The sequence below is a fragment of the Camellia sinensis genome, chromosome 12 (assembly GCF_055761805.1).
Source record: "Camellia sinensis isolate YWXY chromosome 12, ASM5576180v1, whole genome shotgun sequence".
Lineage (NCBI taxonomy): Eukaryota > Viridiplantae > Streptophyta > Magnoliopsida > Ericales > Theaceae > Camellia > Camellia sinensis.
This window is the reverse complement of record NC_138972.1, coordinates 167,622,723-167,645,439: the sequence shown is the minus strand read 5'-3', so window position 1 is coordinate 167,645,439 and position 22,717 is coordinate 167,622,723. Positions and strand designations below refer to the sequence as shown.

General features: G+C 41.6%; 1 protein-coding gene across 1 annotated transcript; it reads right to left on the bottom strand.

The window, feature by feature from the left end:
• Window positions 1-908: 908 nt before the first annotated feature.
• Window positions 909-21,977, bottom strand: LOC145804033 (uncharacterized). Its single transcript, XM_082897447.1, has 4 exons — window positions 21,834-21,977; window positions 21,653-21,751; window positions 21,123-21,444; window positions 909-985 (listed from the first exon to the last, which is right to left on the bottom strand). Exons 1-4 carry the CDS (start codon window positions 21,942-21,944, stop codon window positions 909-911), a joined length of 609 nt encoding a protein of 202 aa, XP_082753573.1. The 5' UTR covers window positions 21,945-21,977.
• Window positions 21,978-22,717: the final 740 nt, after the last annotated feature.

Sequence of the window (22,717 nt, the reverse complement as noted above, 5' to 3'; positions counted from 1 at the left end):
GGTGTTAACTTGCCATTTCTCATGCATTAGGGTTTAAACACTCGGCCACTTATTCGGACCCTCTTGCACGATAGCAGATATGTAATTATGCTGTTTACTTGCCATTTCTCATGCATTAGGGTTTGAACACTCGAACACTTATTTGGACCCTCTTGCATGATGGTAGATATGAAATTATGGTTTTTACTTACCATTTCTCGAACATTAGAATTCGAACACTCGGACACTTTTTCGAACCTCTTGCGTGATAGCAGATATGCGCTTATGGTGTTCACTTTCCATTTGTCATGCATTAGGGTTTAAACTATCGGGCACTTATTCTGACCCTCTTGCATGATGACAGATATGTAATTATGGTGTTTACTTGCATTTCTCATGCATTAGGGCTTAAAAACTAGGACACTTATTCGGACCCCGTTGCATGATGGCAGATATGTAATTATGGTGTTTACTTGCCATTTCTCATACTTTAGGGTTTAAACACACGAAAAGTTATTCGGACCCACTTGCATGATGACAGATATGTAATTATGGTGTTTACTTGTCACTTCTTGAGCATTAGGATTCGAACACTCGGACACATATTGTCACGCCCAGAACTCGCCCCTAAAAGTTTGGGCATGACCACCTCAGAAAAACGGACATAAAACCTGATGAATATAATCTACGGGGCCTGAACGGAAGCATTTAATAGTATATAATAGCAAACAAAAATAATAATCATAATAACAATATATCCATTGAGCTACCACTACCATGCCAGGATCACAAACAGAACAAAATGCAGTTAAATATGCAGTGACGTGCACCTGAAGATAGCTATGTATATATACATATACGCCGATCTTAACAGACATTTAGGGTACAAATTAAAACTAGCAAAACTCCATAACTTGAACAATCAACATCTAAGGGCTTAGATACTCAGGGTTTGACAACTGGGTAACAAAAGCCACAAGTGAAGGTTGATCTCCAGGTTGAGTGCCTACAGAAACAAACATAAAATAGAGTGAGTCAAGCTCAGTGAATAATAATACATAACAATTCAATGCTCAACGTGAATTATAATCCATATCCGTGTGTTTATCAATAAAGAGAACATATGGTTTATTTGTTTCTGTATGCATAGCTAAGTATCTTTCTTAGAAAACTTGTCATATCTTGAACATTCGGGGTTCCATAGTGCATCTAGGCATTTTGGGGAAAATTATCCGGCAAGCATGTCATATTATAAACATATCATAAGTTCATAGCATTTTTCTCATTTCAGAAATTACTTATCATATGAAACATTTCGTAACTCCAAATACGGATTTCATCAAAGTCATTTATATTTTAAGTATCTTTTACAGAACGGCCTTGAAATCCTTAACAAAATGGCATGAAGCTCTTATCAAAACGGCATAAAGCCCTTGAAACACATTGGCAATAAAGCCCTGAAACATATGGCATAAAAGCCCTTGGAACATCTGGCACAATAGTCCCTTGAAACATATGGCATAAAAAGCCCTTGAAAGATGGCATATAGCCCTTGAAAAGTTGGCATGAAGCCCTTGGAATGGCATAAAGCCCTTGTAACTTGTGATGGCATAAAGCCCTTGTAATGGCATAAAGCCCATGGAATGGCATAAAGCCCTTGTAACTTGTGATAGCATAAAGCCCTTGTAATGGCATAAAGCCCATGTAACTTGTAATGGCATAAAGCCCATGTAACTTGTAATGGCATAAGCCCATGTAACTTGTAATGGCATAAAGCCCATGAAACTTGTAATGGCATAAGCCCATGTAACTTGTAATGGCATAAAGCCCATGAAACTTGTAATGGCATAGGCCCATGTAACTTGTAATGGCATAAAGCCCATGTAACTTGTAATGGCATAAAGTCCTTGTAATGAGGATGATTTCAGTCTTCTTAAAGTATCAGTATGCAATAATGCACATAAGTTTCCCATGGCCTGATTACAAATTAATACAGGTGTCTCGCGAACAACTGGATAATATTAATCATAACAATTATTAACTGAGGCCACATAATAATATTAAATATTGCATGCGTGTCATAGGTTCTTGATGACCTCGGGTCCATAAGTAACACAATAGAATAATCTCAGTTTCATACAGATACTTGGCTTAAAGATGAACATAATTCTATTTATTCATTAAGAAACGACGTAGTTTGCTTATAGATAATAGAGAATTATTATTCGCTATTGATAGAACGAAGTCATTCCAAAGTCATACCAATATATGCCAATCTTTCAACGTTCACATTGACTTTCACTCATCATAATTGTTCATGTAACATGTTCGTGTAACACTTACATGAAACAGAGCGTTAGTGATAATAATCATCAATAATAAATAAAATGTACATCTCCGTACTATTACTCACAGTGCATTGGTGGAGCATTTATTCCTCCCGAAGCGTGTCCTACACACATATGAAGTCACACATTAATTCTTTAAATCATTTCCTTTAATTTCCTTTCTCAATTTAACATGATTTATGCTGCCCATAACAAGGTTCATTCGTAAATTTTTAGCATTATTGCAAAACATCTCAGAAATCCAATTAAACTTGTACACGTATAACTCAACCCACCAATTCCATGATTCTATTTCCAATTTGAGCAAAATCATTCTTTATCATCACAAATTCATCTAGGGTTTCAAGAACATAAAGTTTTTCATAAAAAATTCATACTTCTCATATCATGACCTTACATCCCAATTCCTTCCTTGATTATACATCTAGGGATCATACCCCATCACTTTAACCCATCAATTGAACCTTCAATGTTTCAAACTCAAAATTCCCAAAATCTCATAATTTCCTCTATATACTCAAAATGAAAATTTATACATTTATACAATGAAAATACCTCAAATCTAACCATGGATGTAAGTATTGAAGAGAAATAGAACCCCTACCTCAATAATCAAGCAAAAGAGTGAGCTTGGAAAGAAGCCTTCGCAAATCCAAGTACCAATCGGGTAAAAACATTGATCCTCCCTTGTTCTTCATCCTTGATGCCAAAAACCATGGTGGATCGTGATCAAAGTAAAGGAATTCAAGGGTTTGGGGGCTAGGGTTTCGGACATGGAAGAGAGGAAGGAAGAGGAAAGAAGAAAAACATCTAAAATGATCCAAAATCCCGTTTTTAAAGCTGCTGGTCCGGAAAACCCGCTCGAGCGCACATATTCACGCTCGAGCGTACATGCATTCAGCACAGATGTCAAAACTTCAAATAGGCATAACTCTCCCATCCGGACTCCGTTTTAAGTCGTTCTTGTGCTCAAATTGAAGCCCCGAAAATAAGCTTTCCAATGGTTCCAACCTCACATCCAAATTCAAAGTGTGGAAAAAGAAAAGGGCAAAAGAGTGACGGCTGATCGTAGACAAAATATTCAAACTAAAGTTTTTGATCCAATCTTACTCTACCATCATATTACCACCACAATCAAGACCCCAAAATAAAATAACGAGGTTCCAAATACACCACTACAATGTCAAGGGAAATCTTACTTCTCACGCTCGAGCGTCGCTTCAACCGCTCGAGCGCGCACAGACCAATAAAGCAGTCCGCTCGAGCGTCAAATTCTCCGCTCGAGCGGAGATTCACATCTCCCAGAATCTCAGGCCGTCTGCAAAATTGCTGAGAACCCCAAAAGTCCGCTCGAGCGTAAACTCCTCCGCTCGAGCGGAGGGAAAAATTCTGGGTCGTCACATCCTTCCCGCCTTAAGAAATTTCGTCCTCGAAATTGAAGAAACCAAATAGAAGAAAGTTCAAACATAAACAGAAACACACCCTGCAATGTTCCAAAACTAGATCCACACTTGGGATAGGATAGGGTCACAAATACTTTCGATCAACACATACATATCAGAATTTCAACGGGTAAGGTGCAACACTAACCATTTATAATCCCAAAGTCCATAATAACTTCTCAATTAACAACAAATTTTCAATTACACTTCACTTAACGGCATCATCAATTCTTTAGTCCACTTGACATTTAAAAAAAAACAAAAACAGTGATGACCATCATACAATTACTCCTTAAAAACAATTACGTAGAGGAGTTCCTACTTAACTTCAAGAGAGGCCAAACAAACATACCTTAAGTTTTAGGATTTCTATACCCTCTTTCACTTTCTCATTTGCTCCCTAGAAGATCTATGCTCCTCTTTTCAACCCTTATTCCTTACGTATGAAGACTTAGGTATACATATACATAGTCATATATAAAAACATATAGGACAAAATCCAATCGTTAAATCATTCCGAAATTGAAATCTCGTAACCATACTTAAGATTACATAAAATTATGCTAATCACAGATACATAATCAATTCAAATAATTAAACCTTTAAGGCTTCCAATTCCTTATTCGATTATTCTAAGTATAACAGATACGTTTCTTGTTAAACAGATAGGCATCCTTAAACATAGTTCCACTATTTAGTCTTAACTGCTCAGGGGATTTCACCATAAACATTTAAAGGTACAAAACAAGGACTGAAAACATGATTTATAAATTCCTACAGCATACATTAATTCCTTAAGTGAATCTTATAAGGCAATTTACTCGGTGCTACATGACCCTTACGGTTACGTATAGCTCTCAAAACAACTTAATTACGTGGTCAAATAAAAATCCGATTTTGCATCATTGAACCAGATCTTATAACCTACCAAATAATAGTGTTTACTTGCCATTTCTTATGGATTAGGGCTTAAACACTCGGACACTTATTCGGCCCTCTTGCATGATAGCAGATATGTAATTATGGTGTTTACTTGCCATTTCTCGAGCATTAGAATTCGAACACTCTGACACTTATTCGGACCCTCTTGCCTGATGGCAAATACGTAATTATGGTGTTTACTTGGCATTTCTCGAGCATTAGGATTCGAACACTCGGACACTTATTCGGACCCTCTTGCATGATGGAAGATATGTAATTATGGTGTTTATTTGCTAATTCTCATGCATTAGGGGTCAAATAGGCGGACACTTATTCGGACTCTCTCGCATGATGACAGATATGTAATTACGGTGTTTACTTTTCATTTCTCGAGCATTAGGATTCGAACACTCGGACACTTATTCGAACGCCTTGCGTGATAGCAGATATGTAATTATGGTGTTTACTTGACATTTGTCATGGATTAGGGTTTAAACTATCGGACACTTATTCAGACCCTCTTGCACGATGGCAGAGATGTAATTATGGTGTTTACTTGCCATTTCTCACGCATTAGGGTTTAAACACTCGGACACTTATTCGGACCCTCTTGCATGACGGCAGATTTGTAATTATGGTGCTTACTTGCCATTTCTCATGCATTAGGGTTTAAACACTCGGAAACTTATTCGGACCAACTTGCATGGTCGCAGATATGTAATTATGGTGTTTACTTGCCATTTCTCGAGCATTAGGATTCGAACACTCTGACACTTATTCGGACCCTTTTGCATGATGGCAGATATGTAATTATGGTGTTTATTTGCCATTTCTAATGCATTAGGGTCTATACACTCGAGCACTAATTCGGACTCTCTAGCATGATGGCATAGATGTAATTATGGTGTTTACTTGTCATTTCTCGAGCATTAGGATTCGAACACTCGGACACTTAGTCGGACCCTCTTGCCTGGTGGCAGATATGTAATTATGGTGTTTATATGCCATTTCTCGTGCATTAGGGTTTAAACACTCGGACACTTATTCGGACCCCCTAGATTGATGGCAAATATGTAATTATGGTGTTTACTTGTCATTTCTCGATCATTAGGATTCGAACACTCGGACACTTATTCGAACCCTCTTGCATGATAGTAGATACGTAATTATAGTCTTTACTTCCCATTTCTCATGGATTAGGGTTTAAACACTGGGACACATATTCGGCCCTCTAGCATGATAGCAGATATGTAATTATGGTGTTTACTGGCCATTTCTCATGCATTAGGGTTTGAACACTCGGACACTTATTTGGACCCTCTTGCATGATGGTAGATATTTAATTATGGTTTTTACTTTCCATTTCTCGAGCATTAGGATTCGAACACTCGGGCGCTTATTCGAACCTCTTGCGTGATAGCAGATATGTACTTATAGCGTTTACTTGCCATTTGTCGCGCATTAGGGTTTAAACAATCGGACACTTATTCAGACCCTCTGACATGGTGGCAGATTTGTAATTATAGTGTTTACTTGCCATTTCTCATGCATTAGGGTTTAAAGACTCAGACACTTATTCGGACCCTCCTGCATGATTGCAGATATGTAATTATGGTTCTTACTTGCCATTTCTCATGCATGAGGGTTTAAACACTCGGAAACTTATTTGTACCCTCTTGCACGATGGTAGATATGTAATCATGGTGTTTACTTGCCATTTCTCGAGCGTTAGGATTCGAACACTCTGACACTTATTCGGGCCCTCTTGCATGATAGCAGATACTTAATTATGGTGTTTACTTGCCATTTCTCATGCATTAGGGTTTGAACACTCGGACACTTATTTGGACCCTCTTGCATGATGGTAGATATGTAATTATGGTTTTTACTTTCCATTTCTCGAGCATTAGGATTCGAACAGTCGGGCGCTTATTCGAACCTCTTGCGTGATAGCGGTTATGTACTTATGGCGTTTACTTGCCATTTGCCGCGCATTAGGGTTTAAACTATCGGACACTTATTCAGACCCTCTTACATGGTGGCAGATATGTAATTATGGTGTTCACTTGCCATTTCTCATGCATTTTGGTTTAAAGACTCGGACACTTATTCGGACCCTCTTGCATGATGGCATATATGTAATTATGGTTCTTACTTGCCATTTCTCATGCATTAGGGTTTAAACACTCGGAAACGTATTCATACCCTCTTGCACGATGGTAGATATGTAATCGTGGTGTTTACTTGCCATTTCTCGAGCGTTAGGATTCGAACACTCTGACACTTATTCGGACCGTTTTGCATGATGGTAGATATGTAATTATGGTGTTCACTTCCCATTTCTCATGCATTAGGGTTTAAACAATCAGACTCAAATTCGGAGACTCTAGCATGATGGCAGAGATGTAATTATGGTGTTTACTTGTCATTTCTCGAGCATTAGGATTCTAACACTCGGACACTTATTCAGACCATCTTGCATCATGGCAGATATGTAATTATGGTGCTTACTTGCCATTTCTCGAGCATTAGGATTCGAACACTCGGACACTTGTTCGGACCCTCTTGCATGATGGTAGATATGTAATTATGGTGTTTATTTGCCTTTTCTAATGCATTAGGGTTTAAACAGTCGGACACTTATTCGGACCCTCTAGCATGATGGCAAATATGTAATGATGGTGTTTAGTTGTCATTTCTCGAGCATTAGGATTCGAACACTCGGACACATATTCGAACCCCTTGTGTGATAGCAGATATGTAATTTTGGTGTTTACTTGCCATTTGTCATGGATTGGGGTTTAAACTATCGGACACTTACTTACACCCTCTTGCATGATGGCAGAGATGTAATTATGGTGTTTAGTTGCCATTTCTCATGCATTACGGTTTAAACACTCGGACACTTATTCGGACACTCTTGCATGGTGGCAGATACGTAATTATGGTGCTTACTTGCCATTTCTCATGCATTAGGGTTTAAACACTTGGGAACTTATTCGGACCCTCTTGCATGGTGGCAGATCTGTAATTTTGGGGTTCACTTACCATTTCTCGAGCATTAGGATTCGAACACTCTGACACTTATTCGGACCCTCTTGCATGATGGCAGATATGTAATTATGGTGTTTATTTGCCATTTCTCATGCATTAGGGTTTAAACACTCGAACACTTACTCGGACGCTCTTGCATGATGGAAGATATGTAATTCTGGTGTTTACTTGTCATTTCTCGAGCATTACGATTCGAACACTTCTTCAGTTATTTGGACCCTCTTGCATGATGACAGATATGTAATTATGGTGTTTACTTGCCAATTGTTGAGCGTTAGGATTCGAACACTCGGCCACTTATTCGGACCGTCTTGCGTGATGGCAGATATGTAATTATGGGGTTTATTTGCCACTTCTCATGCATTAGGGTCAAAACACTCGGACACTAATTCGGACCCTCTAGCATGATGGCAGAGATGTAATTATGGTGTTTACTTGTCATTTCTCGAGCATTAGGATTTGAATACTCGAACACTTACTCAGAACCTCTTGCATGATGGCCGATTTGTAATTATCGTGTTTACTTGCCACTTCTCGAGTATTAGGATTCGAACACTCGGATACTTATTCGGACCCTCTTGCCTGGTGGCAGATACGTGATTATGGTGTTTATATGCCATTTCTCATGCATTAGGGTTTAAACACTCGAACACTTATTCAGACCCCCTAGCATGATGGCAGATATGTAATTATGGTGTTTACTTTTCATTTCTCGAGCATTATCATTCGAACACTCGGACACTTATTCGAACCCTCTTGCATGATAGCGGATATGTAATTATAGTGTTTACTTGCCATTTCTCGTGCATTAGCGTTTAAACACTCGAACACTTATTCAGCCCTCTTGCATGATAGCAGATATGTAATTACGGTGTTTATACGCCATTTCTCATGCATTAGGGTTTGAACACTCGGACACTTATTTGGACCCTCTTGCATGATGGTAGATATGTAATTATGGTTTTTACTTGCCATTTCTCGAGCATTAGGATTCGAACACTCGGACAGTTTTTCGAACCACTTGCGTGATAGCGGATATGTACTTATGGTGCTTACTTGCCATTTGTCATGCATTAGGGTTTAAACTATCGGACACTTATTGAGACCCTCTTGCATGGTGGCCGATATGTAATTATGGTGTTTACCTGCCATTTCTCATGCATTAGGGTTTAAAGACTCGGACACTTATTCGGACCCTCTTGTATGATGGCAGATATGTAATTATGGTATGTACTGGCCATTTCTCATGCATTAGGGTTTAAACACTCGGAAACTTATTCGGACCCTCTTGGATGATGGCGGATATGTAATTATGGTGTCTACTTGCCATTTCTCGAGCATTAGGATTCGAACACTCGGACACTTATTCGGACCCTCCTGCATGATGGCAGATATGTAATTATGGTGTTTATCTGCCATTTCTCATGCATTAGGGTTTAAACACTCGGACGCTAATTCGGACCCTCTAGCATGATGGCAGAGATGTAATTATGGTGTTTGCTTCCCATTTCTCGAGCATTAGGATTCTAACACTCTAGCACTTATTCGAACCCTCTTGCATGATGGCAGATATGTAATTATGGTGTTTATTTGCGATTTCTCATGCATTAGGATTTAAACACTTGGACACTTACTCGAACCTTCTTGCATGATGGTAGATATGTAATTCTGGTGTTTATTTGTCATTTCTCGAGCATTAGGATTCGAACACTCGGACACTTATTTGGACCCTCTTGCATGATGACAGATATGTAATTATGGTGTTTACTTGCCATTTTTCAAGCATTAGGATTCGAACACTCGGACACTTATTTAGACCCACTTGCATGATGGCAGATATGTAATTATGGTGTTTACTTGCCATTTCTTATGCATTTGGGTTTGAACACTTGGACACTAATTCGGACCCTCTAGCATGATGGCAGAGATGTAATTATAGTGTTTACTTGTCATTTCTCGAGCATTAGGATTTGAACACTCGGACACTTATTCGGAACCTCTTGCATGATGGCAGATATGTAATTGTGGTGTTTACTTGCTATTTCTCGATCATTAGGATTCGAACACTCGGACACTTATTCTGACCCTCTTGCCTGATGGTAGATATGTAATTATGGTGTTTATTTTCCATTTCTCATGCATTAGGGTTTAAACACTCGGACACTTATTTGGACCCCCTAGCATGATGGCAGATACGTAATTATGGTGTTTACTTGTCATTTCTCGAGCATTAGGATTCGAACACTCGGACACTTATTCGAACCCTCAAGCATGATAGCAGATATGTAATTATGCTATTTACTTGCCATTTCTCATGCATTAGGGTTTAAACACTCGGACACTTATTCGGACCCTCTTGCATGATATCAGATATGTAATTATGGTGTTTACTTGCCATTTCTCATGCATTAGGGTTTGAACACTTGGATGCCTATTTGGACCCACTTGCATGATAGTAGATATGTAATTATGGTTTTACTTTCCATTTCTCGAGCATTAGGATTCAAACACTCAGACACTTATTCGGACCTCTTGCGTGATAGGAGATATCTACTTATGGTGTTTACTTGCCATTTGTCATGCATTAGGGTTTAAACTATCGGACACTTATTCGGACCCTTTCGCATGATGGCAAATATGTAATTATGGTGTGTAGACACCCCATTTTTGACCAACCTTGAGACTTAGACGTCACCAGTTGAGCACTCGGTAACGTTGCATATCGTGCTCGTTCAGAAGTCTCAGAGTCGCGGCCGTGAGCCCTGCCTCTGGATTTCCGAACCCTCTTCTGTGCCTTGCCTTGGTTTGCGAACCAGACTCGGTTTTCTCTGTTTCTTTTCCTGAGGGGAGGGAGAGGTCCCGTAGACCATCTCTTAGTGGCCGTGGGCTACATTTTGTGGCTGCAGGCCATTTTGTCCATTTCGGAGCCCGGTTTCCGATTTTTCGGGACCGTTGGCCGTGTGCCTCGGTTCGAGACCGCCTAACCTTCTCCGTTTGCCCTGGTTTTTGGCATGCATCTTATTTACTCCCTTTTGAGGGACACTGAGGTATGAGAGACCCATTTGTGGTCGAATGCCACTTTCGGTGCTTAACAGGCAATTTTCGGGGCCCCGAACTGCGCGTTCTGGCCCCCGAGCATTCGTTTTGCATCGGTTTTCGTTCATTTTTGGAAGGTAGCTCTGTTTCATCACCAGGAAGGCCATAGAAGGATGGGAGGCCAGCAATTGTTTCAGCAACCAGTTATATTCCTCCGGCGCCCACCGATGCCCGTTTTTCTTCACTTCAAAGCTAATGTTGAACAACCTTGGGCCATTTTCTTGAACTTTTAACCACATATTTGTGTTGTACACACATGGGAGGACACTAAAAGTTGGTGGCCGGCCAGTAATTCCACCTGACCCTTTTGAACCCTCCTTAAAAATGGCTTGTTCTCTCTCCTGTTTCACTGTTTCCAATTTTGAATCACAGGTTTGTGTTGAGGGCACCTGGGAGGACACCTATCTGTGGTGGCCGGCCAGAAATTTCACTTGAACCTTTTGACCCTTGGCCGGCCAGCCATGGGAGGTAGCCGGCCGGCCACCTGCAGCTCCAAAACCTGGCTGGCCATGATCCTTACAGTGTGTGCTTTACAGCTGTATAGCTGTTTTCCCCCAAAAATATCTGTATCCGGGGGACAGCTTTTGGGGGGAAACTTGGTCCTTTTTTCCCCCCAACTTTTCCTCTCCATTTCTCCCTCTCCTTGGTCCATATAACCAGCCTCCAATATTGTACGAAGGGTTGGGAGAATTTTGCCTTCAAGCCTTGCAACATATCTCCCTCCATCTCTTTCTTTCAAGCAAGAAAAACCAAGTTCTACCACCTTTTCTTCATCACCACCTAGCATCACCACCACTACTCCATTTCCAGCAGCAGCTTGGGAAGCTTTCCAGCAGCTAGGAGGCATCACTTCTCAAGCCAAGAAGCAACCAAAGACCTGTCTCCAAGGGTAAGTACCATTTCCCCCTTTTTTTGGCTCATTCTTGTATCATTTCTTAGCCATACATTCTTGCTTTTTTGAGCTCCAGCCCTAACTGAAAGTGGCCTTCTTTTGAGCTCTTTTTCACTTTTGCTTAAGGGCCTCTCACTGTTTGAGGTCCCCATCTTGCACTTGCTTCATTATCCCTCTTGTACGCCATAATCTTGCATAGTATTTTTGGCCTATGTGTGATCTGTTTTGGAGCATGATGTAAACTGTAGATAGGCTTATTTTGAGTCCCTCTTCAACATTGAAGAAGAGCTCATCACTGTTTGGGACCTCCATGTACCACTTGTCATTATACCCCTCTTTGGTCCCCATTTTTGCATGATTTATTAGCCTATTGTACTTCTATTTTTGGGCGATTTTCAGAGCTAAAAACAGTCTTATTTTGGCCTCCTCTTCATGTTTCATTGAAGGTATTTCACTGTTTGAGGCATCATTTATATACTTTGTGTTATATCTCTCTTTTTGGCCATATTTTGCATAATATTTTTGGCTTGTATGCATACTGTTTTGGGTCCGCCCATCAACTGTAAATTGCATTATTTTTGGCCCCTCTTCAATGTTGTTGAAGGGCCCCTTTGTGTTTAAGGCCAGCAACCTTCGCTTGCTTCTTTATCCATCTTTTGGCCAATTTTTTGCATGAGAGGTTAGCCATACCTGTGCTGGTCTTTGTGGTTTTCTATAAACTGTAAAAGATCATATTTTGGGTCCCTCTTCAACTTTGTTGAAGGGCCCCAATCTGTTTGGGGACAGCATCTGTGAGTTACTTCTTTATCCCGCATTTAGGGCCATTTTTGCATGCTAGTTTTGCCCTATTTCTGTTTGCTGTTTGGCCATGCTTTGAACTGTAAAAATGCTTATTTTGGGGCTGCCTTGCTTCTGCCTTTTCATTCCATGTACCAATTATGCCTGCTTTGTATAGCTGTAAGCCATTTCATGTACCTAGTTTTGCATTTCGGGAGAAATTCCATGCATCGGGTGTCATTTCGCCTTGTTTCGGGGCTGTTTTCACCCTCATTTTGCTACTGATTTTTGCATATTTGCATATCATATTCCATGTCTTTGCCATGTCTCATTAGAGTGGCATTTCGGTGCCTGAGGGTCGGTCCTCGGTTTGCGTGCATGCGTGCACGCATTTCGAGTCATCTTATTTTCATCTGATTGCCTCCTATGTGAGTGTGGCTGAGGCTCCCTCATGTTGGTGTAAGCCCATTATTGCATTGCGTATGCCATTTCATCCATAGCATTGTGTATGCTCGGCTGTGTATTACCTCGTATAGCGTGTATGCCATTCCATAACATTGTGTATGTTAGGATTGTATCTTAGTTGCATTTCATGCATGTCATGCATATTGCATCGTGTTTGGGATAGGAGTTAGCCCGGGAATGGGAAACGAGGTGCATTTCGTACTCCGAGTGACGGAATGTGTGTCAATTCCCTAGTCACCGACACTCCGGATTATCCATGATGGAGTTAGGTTTTAGTTGTGTTTTCATGTGCATTCATCCCATATTAAATTGTGCAATTCGATTCCTCGGCCATCATGCCTCGATATGCGTGATTGGTGGCACGAGGATCGAGGCATGCATACATTTGTGAAAATACATTGCTATGCCCCTTTCCTGCTCTCTGTTGCAGCAAATCAATAATCAGCGGTCTTCCGAGGCTTGGCACGCATTTCAAGAACAGGTGTAAACAGAGGCTAATTGGGGCATCGTCATGGATTTCCACGCAAGGCAGCCCAGACATGCATCATTCATCAGAAGCAAGGCAGTCCCTGGCTTGCACGCCAGTTTTACAGCTTTCTTAGTTAATCTATAAATTAATTAGGAATTTGTACACTATTTGGACTGTAATATTTGGACTATAATATTCTTTCATTTGGGACTGTATATTTATTCGGACCCTCTGCGCGAGGGCATAATTGTAATAAGTGTGCGTGTATGTGTTGTATGTCTTCCAACCCCACGTCTTTCTCCCTTTTATTTATCCGCTTATGATGGTTAGATTAGGGCATGTTTCAATTAGTATACAGTATGATAGCATGTTTGCATTCATTCATCTGTTTTGCATACACCGGGCTCGGCGCATCATACTAACTGCATTGTACTTTCAATTCCAAATTGAATACATGTTAGCTGTAGTATCATCATGTGCCATCTTAGAATAGCCGAGCCTGCTATAGTTGCATTTTGCATGTGTTGCATTAGGCATTTCTGTATAATTAGGATCATGCATGATTTCTAATGTAGTTTCTATTTTGGCTTGGAGTACTCGGTAAGTTTTATGCTTTAGCATCCTTGCGTGCATGTGAGTGAATGCCATGAATAGCATGCTAACCATGAGGCTAATTGCTTATGTGATATAACTGCCTGAATGCCTGTGGGTGAAGGTTGGGTTATTTGGATTGGAACAATTCATCAAATGTTTGTCTTAAGCCCACTAGATAGTGGCAAAACCATTCTTTTCTAAGCCCACCTGAGGGTGGCAAATCCACGTCTTAGCCTACTTGCGAGTAGCACCATCAAACCATTTTCAAACAAACAAACATGAAATGTTTTGTTCCAATTCAGGCAACTCAGTCTATACTTGTATGCTGTGCGCATCACATAGTAACCTAGGCTAATAACCGGAATAAGAACATACAATGTTTTCAAAAATAGATATCATGGTTAGTAGAGGCCGGTCTCTGACCGGGCAACCGTGGGTGCTCACGAAGTGACCTTCCCCAATCGTACCCAAGTTCCCGAGCCGAGGCAACTTTGGTGATGACGGACACGTGGCCTTAGGCAACGAGTCAGGGTTTCCTAAATTTCCCAAAATAAAATATTTAGGTGGCGACTCTGTATCTGGCAAAGCAGTCCATGTTTGGCACTTCTTTCAAAAATCTGTTTTCTCAAAACGATTTGCCGGATTTGGACTCTTTGGTTCAGACTTAGAACCGTGAAAAATTTGAGAGTCCTGAGCTGTAGTGACCCTAATATGAACAGAACGGGAGCTCGTTTCCTCCCGGGAGCGTTCGGGGACGTCTACATGGTGTTTGCTTGGCATTTCTCGAGCATTAGGATTCAAACACTCGGACACTTATTCTGACCCTCTTCATGATGGTAGATATGTAATTATGGTGTTTAGTTGCCATTTCTCACGCGTTAGGGTTTAAACACTCAGACACCAATTCGGACCCTCTTGCATGATGGCAGCTATGTAATTATGGTGTTTACCTGTCATTTCCCGAGCATTAGGATTCGAACACTCGGACACCTATTCGAACCCCTTGCGTGATAGCAGATATGTAATTATGGTGTTTACTTGCCATTTGTCACGGATTAGGGTTTAAACTATCGGACACTTATTCAGACCCACTTGCATGATGGCATATATGTAATTATGCCGTTTACTTGCCATTTCTCATGCATTAGGATTTAAACACTCGGAAACTTATTCGGACCCTCTTGCATGATGGCAGATATGGAATTATGGTGTTTACTTGCCATTTCTCGAGCATTAGGATTCGAACACTCGGACAATTATTCGGACCCTCTTGCATGATGGCAGATATGTAATTATGGTGTTTATTTTCCATTTCTCATGCATTAGCATTTAAACACTCGGACACTTACTCGGACCCCCTTGCTTGATGGCAGATATGTAATTCTGGTGTTTACTTGTCATTTCTCGAGCATTAGGATTCGAACCCTCGGACACTTATTTGGAACCTCTTGCATGATGACAGATATGTAATTGTGGTGTTTACTTGCAATTTCTCGAGCATTAGGATTTGAACACTCGGACGCCTATTCGGACCCTCCTACATGATGGCAGATATGTAATTATGGTATTTATTTGCTATTTCTCATGCATTAGGGTTTAAACACTCGGACACTTACTCGGACCCTCTTGCATGATGGCTGATATGTAATTCTGGTGTTTACTTGTCATTTCTTGAGCATCAGGATTCGAGCACTCGGACACTTATTTGGACACTATTGCATGATGACATATATGTAATTATGGTGTTTACTTGCCATTTCTCGAGCATTAGGATTCGAACACTCGGACACTTATTCGGACCCTCTTGCATGACGTCAGATATGTAATTATGGTGTTTATTTGCCATTTGTCATGCATTAGGGTTTAAACACTCGGACATTAATTCGGACCCTCTAGCATGATGGCAGAGAAGTAATTATGGTCTTCAGTAGTCATTTCTCGAGCATTAGGATTCGAACACTCGGAAACTTGTTCAGAACCTCTTGCATGATGGCAGATATGTAAATATGGTGTTTACTCGCCGTTTCTCGGGCATTAGGATTCGAACACTCAGACACTTATTCGGACCCTCTTGCCTGATAGCAAATATGTAATTTTGGTGTTTATTTCCCATTTCTCATGCATTAGGGTTTAAACACTCGGACAGTTATTCTGACCCCCTAGCATGATGGCAGATATGTAATGATGGTGTTTACTTGTCATTTCTCGAGCATTACGATTCGAACACTCGTACACTTATTCGAACCCTCTTGCATGATAACAGATATGTAATTGTGGTATTTACTTGCCATTTCTCATGCATTTGGGTTTAAACACTCGGACACTTATTCGGAGCCTCTTGCACGATAGCAGATATGTAATTATGGTGTATACTTGCCATTTCTCATGCATTTTGATTCGAACACTCAGACACTTATTCGGACCCTCTTGCGTGATGGCAGATATGTAATTATGGTGTTTATTTGCCATTTCTCATGCATTAGGGTTTAAACACTCGCACACTAATTCGGACCCTCTAACATGATAGCAGAGATGTAATTATGGTGTTTACTTGTCATTTCTCGAACATTAGGATTTGAACACTCGGACACTTAAGTCGAAACCTCTTGCATGATGGCAGATATGTAATTATGGTGTTTACTTGCCATTTCTCGAGCATTAAGATTCGAACACTCGGACACTTATTCGGACCCTCTTGCCTGATGGCAGATATGTAATTATGGTGTTTATTTGGCATTTCTCACGCATTAGGGTTTAAACACTCGGACACTTATTCGGACCCCCTAGCATGATGGCAAATATGTAATTATGGTGTTTAGTTGTCATTTGTCGAGCATTACGATTCGAACACTCGGACACTTATTCGAACCCTCTTGCATGATGGCAGATATGTAATTATGCTGTTTACTTTCCATTTCTCATGCATTAGGGTTTAAACACTCGGACACTTATTCGGACCCTCTTGCATGATAGCAGATATGTAATTATGGTGTTTACTTGCCATTTATTTGGACCCAATTGCGTGATGGTAGATATGTAATTATGGTTTTTACTTGCCATTTCTCGAGCATTAGGATTGGAATACTCGGACACTTATTCGAACCACTTGCGTGATAGCAAATACGTACATATGGAGTTTACTTGCCATTTGTCATGAATTTGGGTTTAAACTATCGGATAGTTATTCGGACCATCTTGCATGATGGCAAATATGTAATTATGGTGTTTACTTGGCATTTCTTGAGCATTAGGATTCGAACACTCGGACACTTATTCTGACCCTCTTGCATGATAGCAGATATGTAATTATGCTGTTTACTTGCCATTTCTCATGCATTAGGGTTTAAACTATCAGACACTTATTCGGACCCTCAAGCATGATGGCAGATATGTAATTATGGTGTTTATTTGCCATTTCCCATGCATTAAGGTTTAAACACTCGGACACTTATTGGGACCCTCTTCCGTGATAGCAGATAAGTAATTATGGTGTTTACTTGCCATTTCTCATGCATTAGGGTTTGAACACTCGGACACCTATTTGGATCCACTTACATGATGGTAGATATGTAATTATGGTTTTTACTTGCCATTTCTCGAGCATTGGGATTCGAATACTCGGACACTTATTCGAACCACTTGCGTGATAGCAAATATGTACATATGGAGTTTACTTTCCATTTGTCATGCATTTGGGTTTAAACTATCGGATAGTTATTCGGACCATCTTGCATGATGTCAAATATGTAATTATGGTGTTTACTTGGCACTTCTCGAGCATTAGGATTCGAACACTAGGACACTTATTCTGACCCTCTTGCATGATGGTAGATATGTTATTATGGTGTTTACTCGCCATTTCTCACGCATTAGGGTTTAAACACTCAGACATCAATTCGGATACTCTAGCATGATAGCAGAGATGGCAAATATGTAATTATGGTGTTCACTTGTCATTTCTCGAGCATTAGGATTCGAACACTCGGACACTTATTCAGACCCTCTTGCATGATGGCAGATATGTAATTATGTTGTTTACTTGCCATTTCTCGAGCATTAGGATTCGTACACTCGGACACTTATTCAAACCCTCTTGCATGATGGCAGATATGTAATTATGGTGTTTACTTGCCATTTCTTGAGCATTGGATTCGAACACTCAGACACTTCTTCGGACCCTCTTGCATGATGGCAGATATGTAATTATGGTGCTTACTTGGGATTTGTAATGCATTAGGGTTTAAAAACTCGGAAACATATTCGGACCCACTTGCATGATGGCTGATATGTAATTATGGTGTTTACTTGCCATTTCTCGAGCATTAGGATTTGAACACTCTGACACTTATTCGGACCCTCTTGCATGGTGGCAAATATGTAATTATGGTGTTTACTTGGCATTTCTCGAGCGTTAGGATTAGAACACTCAGACACTTATTCGGACCCTCTTGCATGATGGCAGATACATAATTATGGTATTTATTTGCCTTTTCTCATGCATTAGGGTTTAAACAGTCGGACACTTATTCGGACCCTCTCGCATGATGACAGATATGTAATTATGGTGTTTACTTGTCATTTCTCGAGCATTAGGATTCGAACACTCAGACACTTATTCGAACGCCTTGCGTGATAGTAGATATGTAATAATGGTGTTTACTTGCCATTTGTCATGCATTAAGGTTTAAACTATCGGACACTTATTCAGACCCTCTTGCATGATGGCAGAGATGTAATTATGGTGTTTATTTGCCATTTCTAATGCACTAGGGTTTAAACACTCGGACACTTATTCGGACCCTCTTGCATGATGGCAGATATGTAATTATGGTGCTTACTTGCCATTTCTCATGCATTAGGGTTTAAACACTCGGAAACTTATTCGGACCCACTTGCATGGTGGCAGATATGTAATTATGGTGTTTACTTGCCATTTCTCGAGCGTTAGGATTCGAACACTCTGACCCCTATTCGGACCCTCTTGCAAGATGGCAGATATGTGATTATGGTGTTTACTTGCCATTTCTCAAGCATTAGGATTCGAACACTCGGACACTTATTCGGACCCTCTTGCATGATGGCAGATATGTAATTATGGTGCTTACTTGCCATTTCTCATGCATTAGGGTTTAAACACTCGGAATCTTATTCGGACTCTGTTGTATGATGGCAGATATGTAATTATGGTGTTTACTTGCCATTTCTCGACCATTAGGATTCGAACACTCGGACACTTATTCGGACCCTTTTGCCTGGTGGCAGATATGTAATTATGGTGTTTATATGCCATTTCTCATGCATTAGGGTGTAAACACTCGGACACTTATTCGGACCCCCTAGCATGATGGCAGATATGTAATTATGGTGTTTACTTGTCCTTTCTCAAGCATTAGGATTCGAAGACTCGGACACTTATTCGAACCCTCTTGCATGATAGTAGATATGTAATTATAGTGTTTACTTGCCATTTCACTTGGATTAGGGTTTAAACACTCGGACACTTATTCGTCCCTCTTGCGTCAAGTGATGTGAGCAGATATATATGTGAGGTCGGGTGGGAAACATTACCTGCAGTAGCAGTGGACTCCCAGCAAACCTAGTCGCCTCCCGGCGATAGACAGAATCTAAACCCATCAACGTCTCGGCCAAGGTCATGGCAATACAGCTCTTTCCTTCTCTCAAACCTTGGGCGACTTCAATTAGACGGATGCTAGCCCCGCCGAAGCCCGAGGGAAGCAGAAAGTGAGACAACAAACATAAACAGAGGGCGTGTTGCCGGAAACCCTGCCAATAATGGTTGCTGCGGTCACCAGCGTCGGAAAAACGATGGATCAAGCCGAGGATGTCCAGCTCTCCACTGAAGATCAGTGATCGAGCGTCATGCGCCGTGAGCCCACACATCCGCCCTAAAGCCTGGGCGTGACTAAAACGGAGCTGGGGCAAGATCACTTCAGAACATGCAGACTCCATCAAAACCTGAAAGTCTTCGAAAGTGGGACACATCTCTTGGCCGCCAAAGCTAAAAACATGCGTCACTGGATTCCAGAACCTTGCCGCGGCATGGAGAAAAGGAAGATGTAGCGGAGTACGGCTCAACGTGAATAGTGCATTCAAGCCGAAACCCCGAAAATTCAACTTTTCCGAGCCATCTAGAGAAGAGATCCAAGATGTGATATTTTCTGCGAGAAACGCCTCCATCTTTGGCTAAAACTAGGATGAAATGAATGTTCCCGAAGTTGAAGCTTTTATAGAAGGAAAAACACTATTCACGAGGACACGTGTCAAAAATCTGGTGGCTGCAGGACTGAATGGCCGGCCAGCTACTTTTTCTGGCTGGCCAGCCTTTTACTTTTTCAGAAATGGCCGGCCAGCTGTCTCTCTCCACCAAAAATGGCCGGCCAGCTCCCAGGGGTGGCTGGCAATGCTGCAATGTATCTCCTTGGCCCTGTTTTACTCTTCGAAGGAAAGTTCCAAGCATTTCCATGCAACGGGGGAGTCAAAGGCCTTCATCTCTCTCCGTTTCGGATGCGTTCCGATGCCCAGATCGTCAGAAGTACGCTTTGTTGTTGTTGAGTTTTTGTTTATCGAGTTGTTGCATTTTGCTTATCGAGTTGTTTGTCGAGCGGACGTGTTTTGTGTTTTTGAGTCATTGCTCTCTGTTTAAGCAATTTTGTTAAAGTCTTGCTTATTTGTGTTGTTGCATTTTGCTTATCGAGTTGTAAACTTTCTAAGATTCTGTTATATCTTAGTAAGTTGAGTTGTTTAGTTTGTTGCGTCGGTTCACTACCTGACTTGGTGATTACACAATGCGCATTACCATTCAATTTCATTCTTATGCAAAATAATGATGCGATACGATGCTAAAAGTTTAAAATACAAACGCCTTTTCAAAAGCTATTTCATTTCATCATGCTTTACAACAAACAAAGGTACAAGTTTTACAAAAAATAAAACTGCCTAACAATGTGCAAAGTGCTACAAACTACTAGTAAAAGAAAAATAAAGCAGGAAACAACAGCATCAAAGTCCTCGGGAGCGGGAACGAGAAGCACGCCTCGTCCTCTTTTGCGGGACAACCTCCACACCATCATCTGAGTCGGAGCTGTCATCCTCAGGATCCCCCTCAGCCTCGCCTCTGTTCCCCGAGCCAAAACCGGATTCTCCCTCCTCAGCAGATGTCTCTGACTGACGGTCGGTAGCCTCCTCCTCCTCCTCATCAGGCTCCACCTCCACAACGTGAGCCCTGCGTCTGCGGACAGGCCCTCCTCGAGCTCCTCGAAAAGGCCTAGATGGCCCGGCTCCTCGGGAAGGCCGAGATGACCCCGCCCCCTGAAAAGGCTCAGATGGCCCAGCTCCCCAATGAGGCCCAGGTGGCCTGGCCTGCGGCTGACCGGACCATGAAGGCATCTGAAAACAAAGAGTCCAATTCAAATGCATCAGTCCAAATATATACATCAGATGCAGATACAAGCAAAAGCTACGTGAAGTGGGTACATGTAAATACAGTGTACAAGTGGGGTGTGTGGCAGATGTGCTCTACACAAGTAGTCTATCGATGCAGTAGAAATCAGCATGTCATCAGAAGTATGATAAATGCCAGAAAACTAAAAGGTACCTGGATGCCCGCGACAGACAACTGTGCCTCCCTGCGTAGGACCATGCCCTCGAGTGTGGCCACCAGTCCAACCACCTCCTCTATGTACCCTCGCGATGGCTGCAAAAATGAGCTCATAATCGTCAGTGAACAGAAGAGTATCTAAACATCTGAATGATAAATGAAAAGAAGTGGAGCATACCGGCGGTGAGTCCGGATCAATGGCGTATCGATCACTGGGCATCGGAGGCTCTAGTGGGATCGGAGTCGGAGAGCTAGCCCCATACTGCCACGCCATCAACTCAGTAGGCATATCTGGCCATCCCAGATGAGGATGAATCGACGGAGTCGGAGGAAATGGTCTACTCCCACCTCTAGATGTACCAGCCCTGCTGGAAGAAGGGACGTCTGTAGCTCGAGCCCGAGCCTGGTCCGAGGATGACATACCGGCAGGTCTCATCATCGGAATACGAGCTTCCGTCAATAGAGGCATCAAATATATGTGACGGTAAGTGGCGTAGTTCCCCTCCTCAATATATAGCAAAGCATCGCTGCCCAGCATGGCGCCGACTACCTCTGAGTAAGAGAGCCTGTCAGCGGTCCGCATACTGGCTGGAGGTACTGCGTGAACATCCTGAGAAAGATACCCCCATACCTGACGCAGAAAGCGCTCCCCCAAGAACCATGCCCTGCCAACCGGCCCTTCGAGCAGGACCCTATATTGGGAGATGCCCGACGCTCCGGTGTACTGAAGTCGGAGACCATCACCCAGGGACACCCAAGGCTGCCATGTAATCTGCGGATGACAAATGCATAAACCAATCAGAAATCGAGAATGTACAGAGCAAATCAAACATGAAATTGAAAAGAACTGAAAGTTCTAGAGTACCTCTGAGTGTCGCACAGTGTCGAAGTACTGTCGCAGGCGAAGGAGGGTCTCTCGAGGTCTCGGCCGGTGCGGGCCCTCGAATATCAATGAATATGGGGTCACGGGAATCCCTACCACCTCCAGCTCTGGGGCTAATGAGGGGAAGTATACATAAACCCATAGCTGAGAAAAGCAGTGCAGAATGTAAGTACGAAATG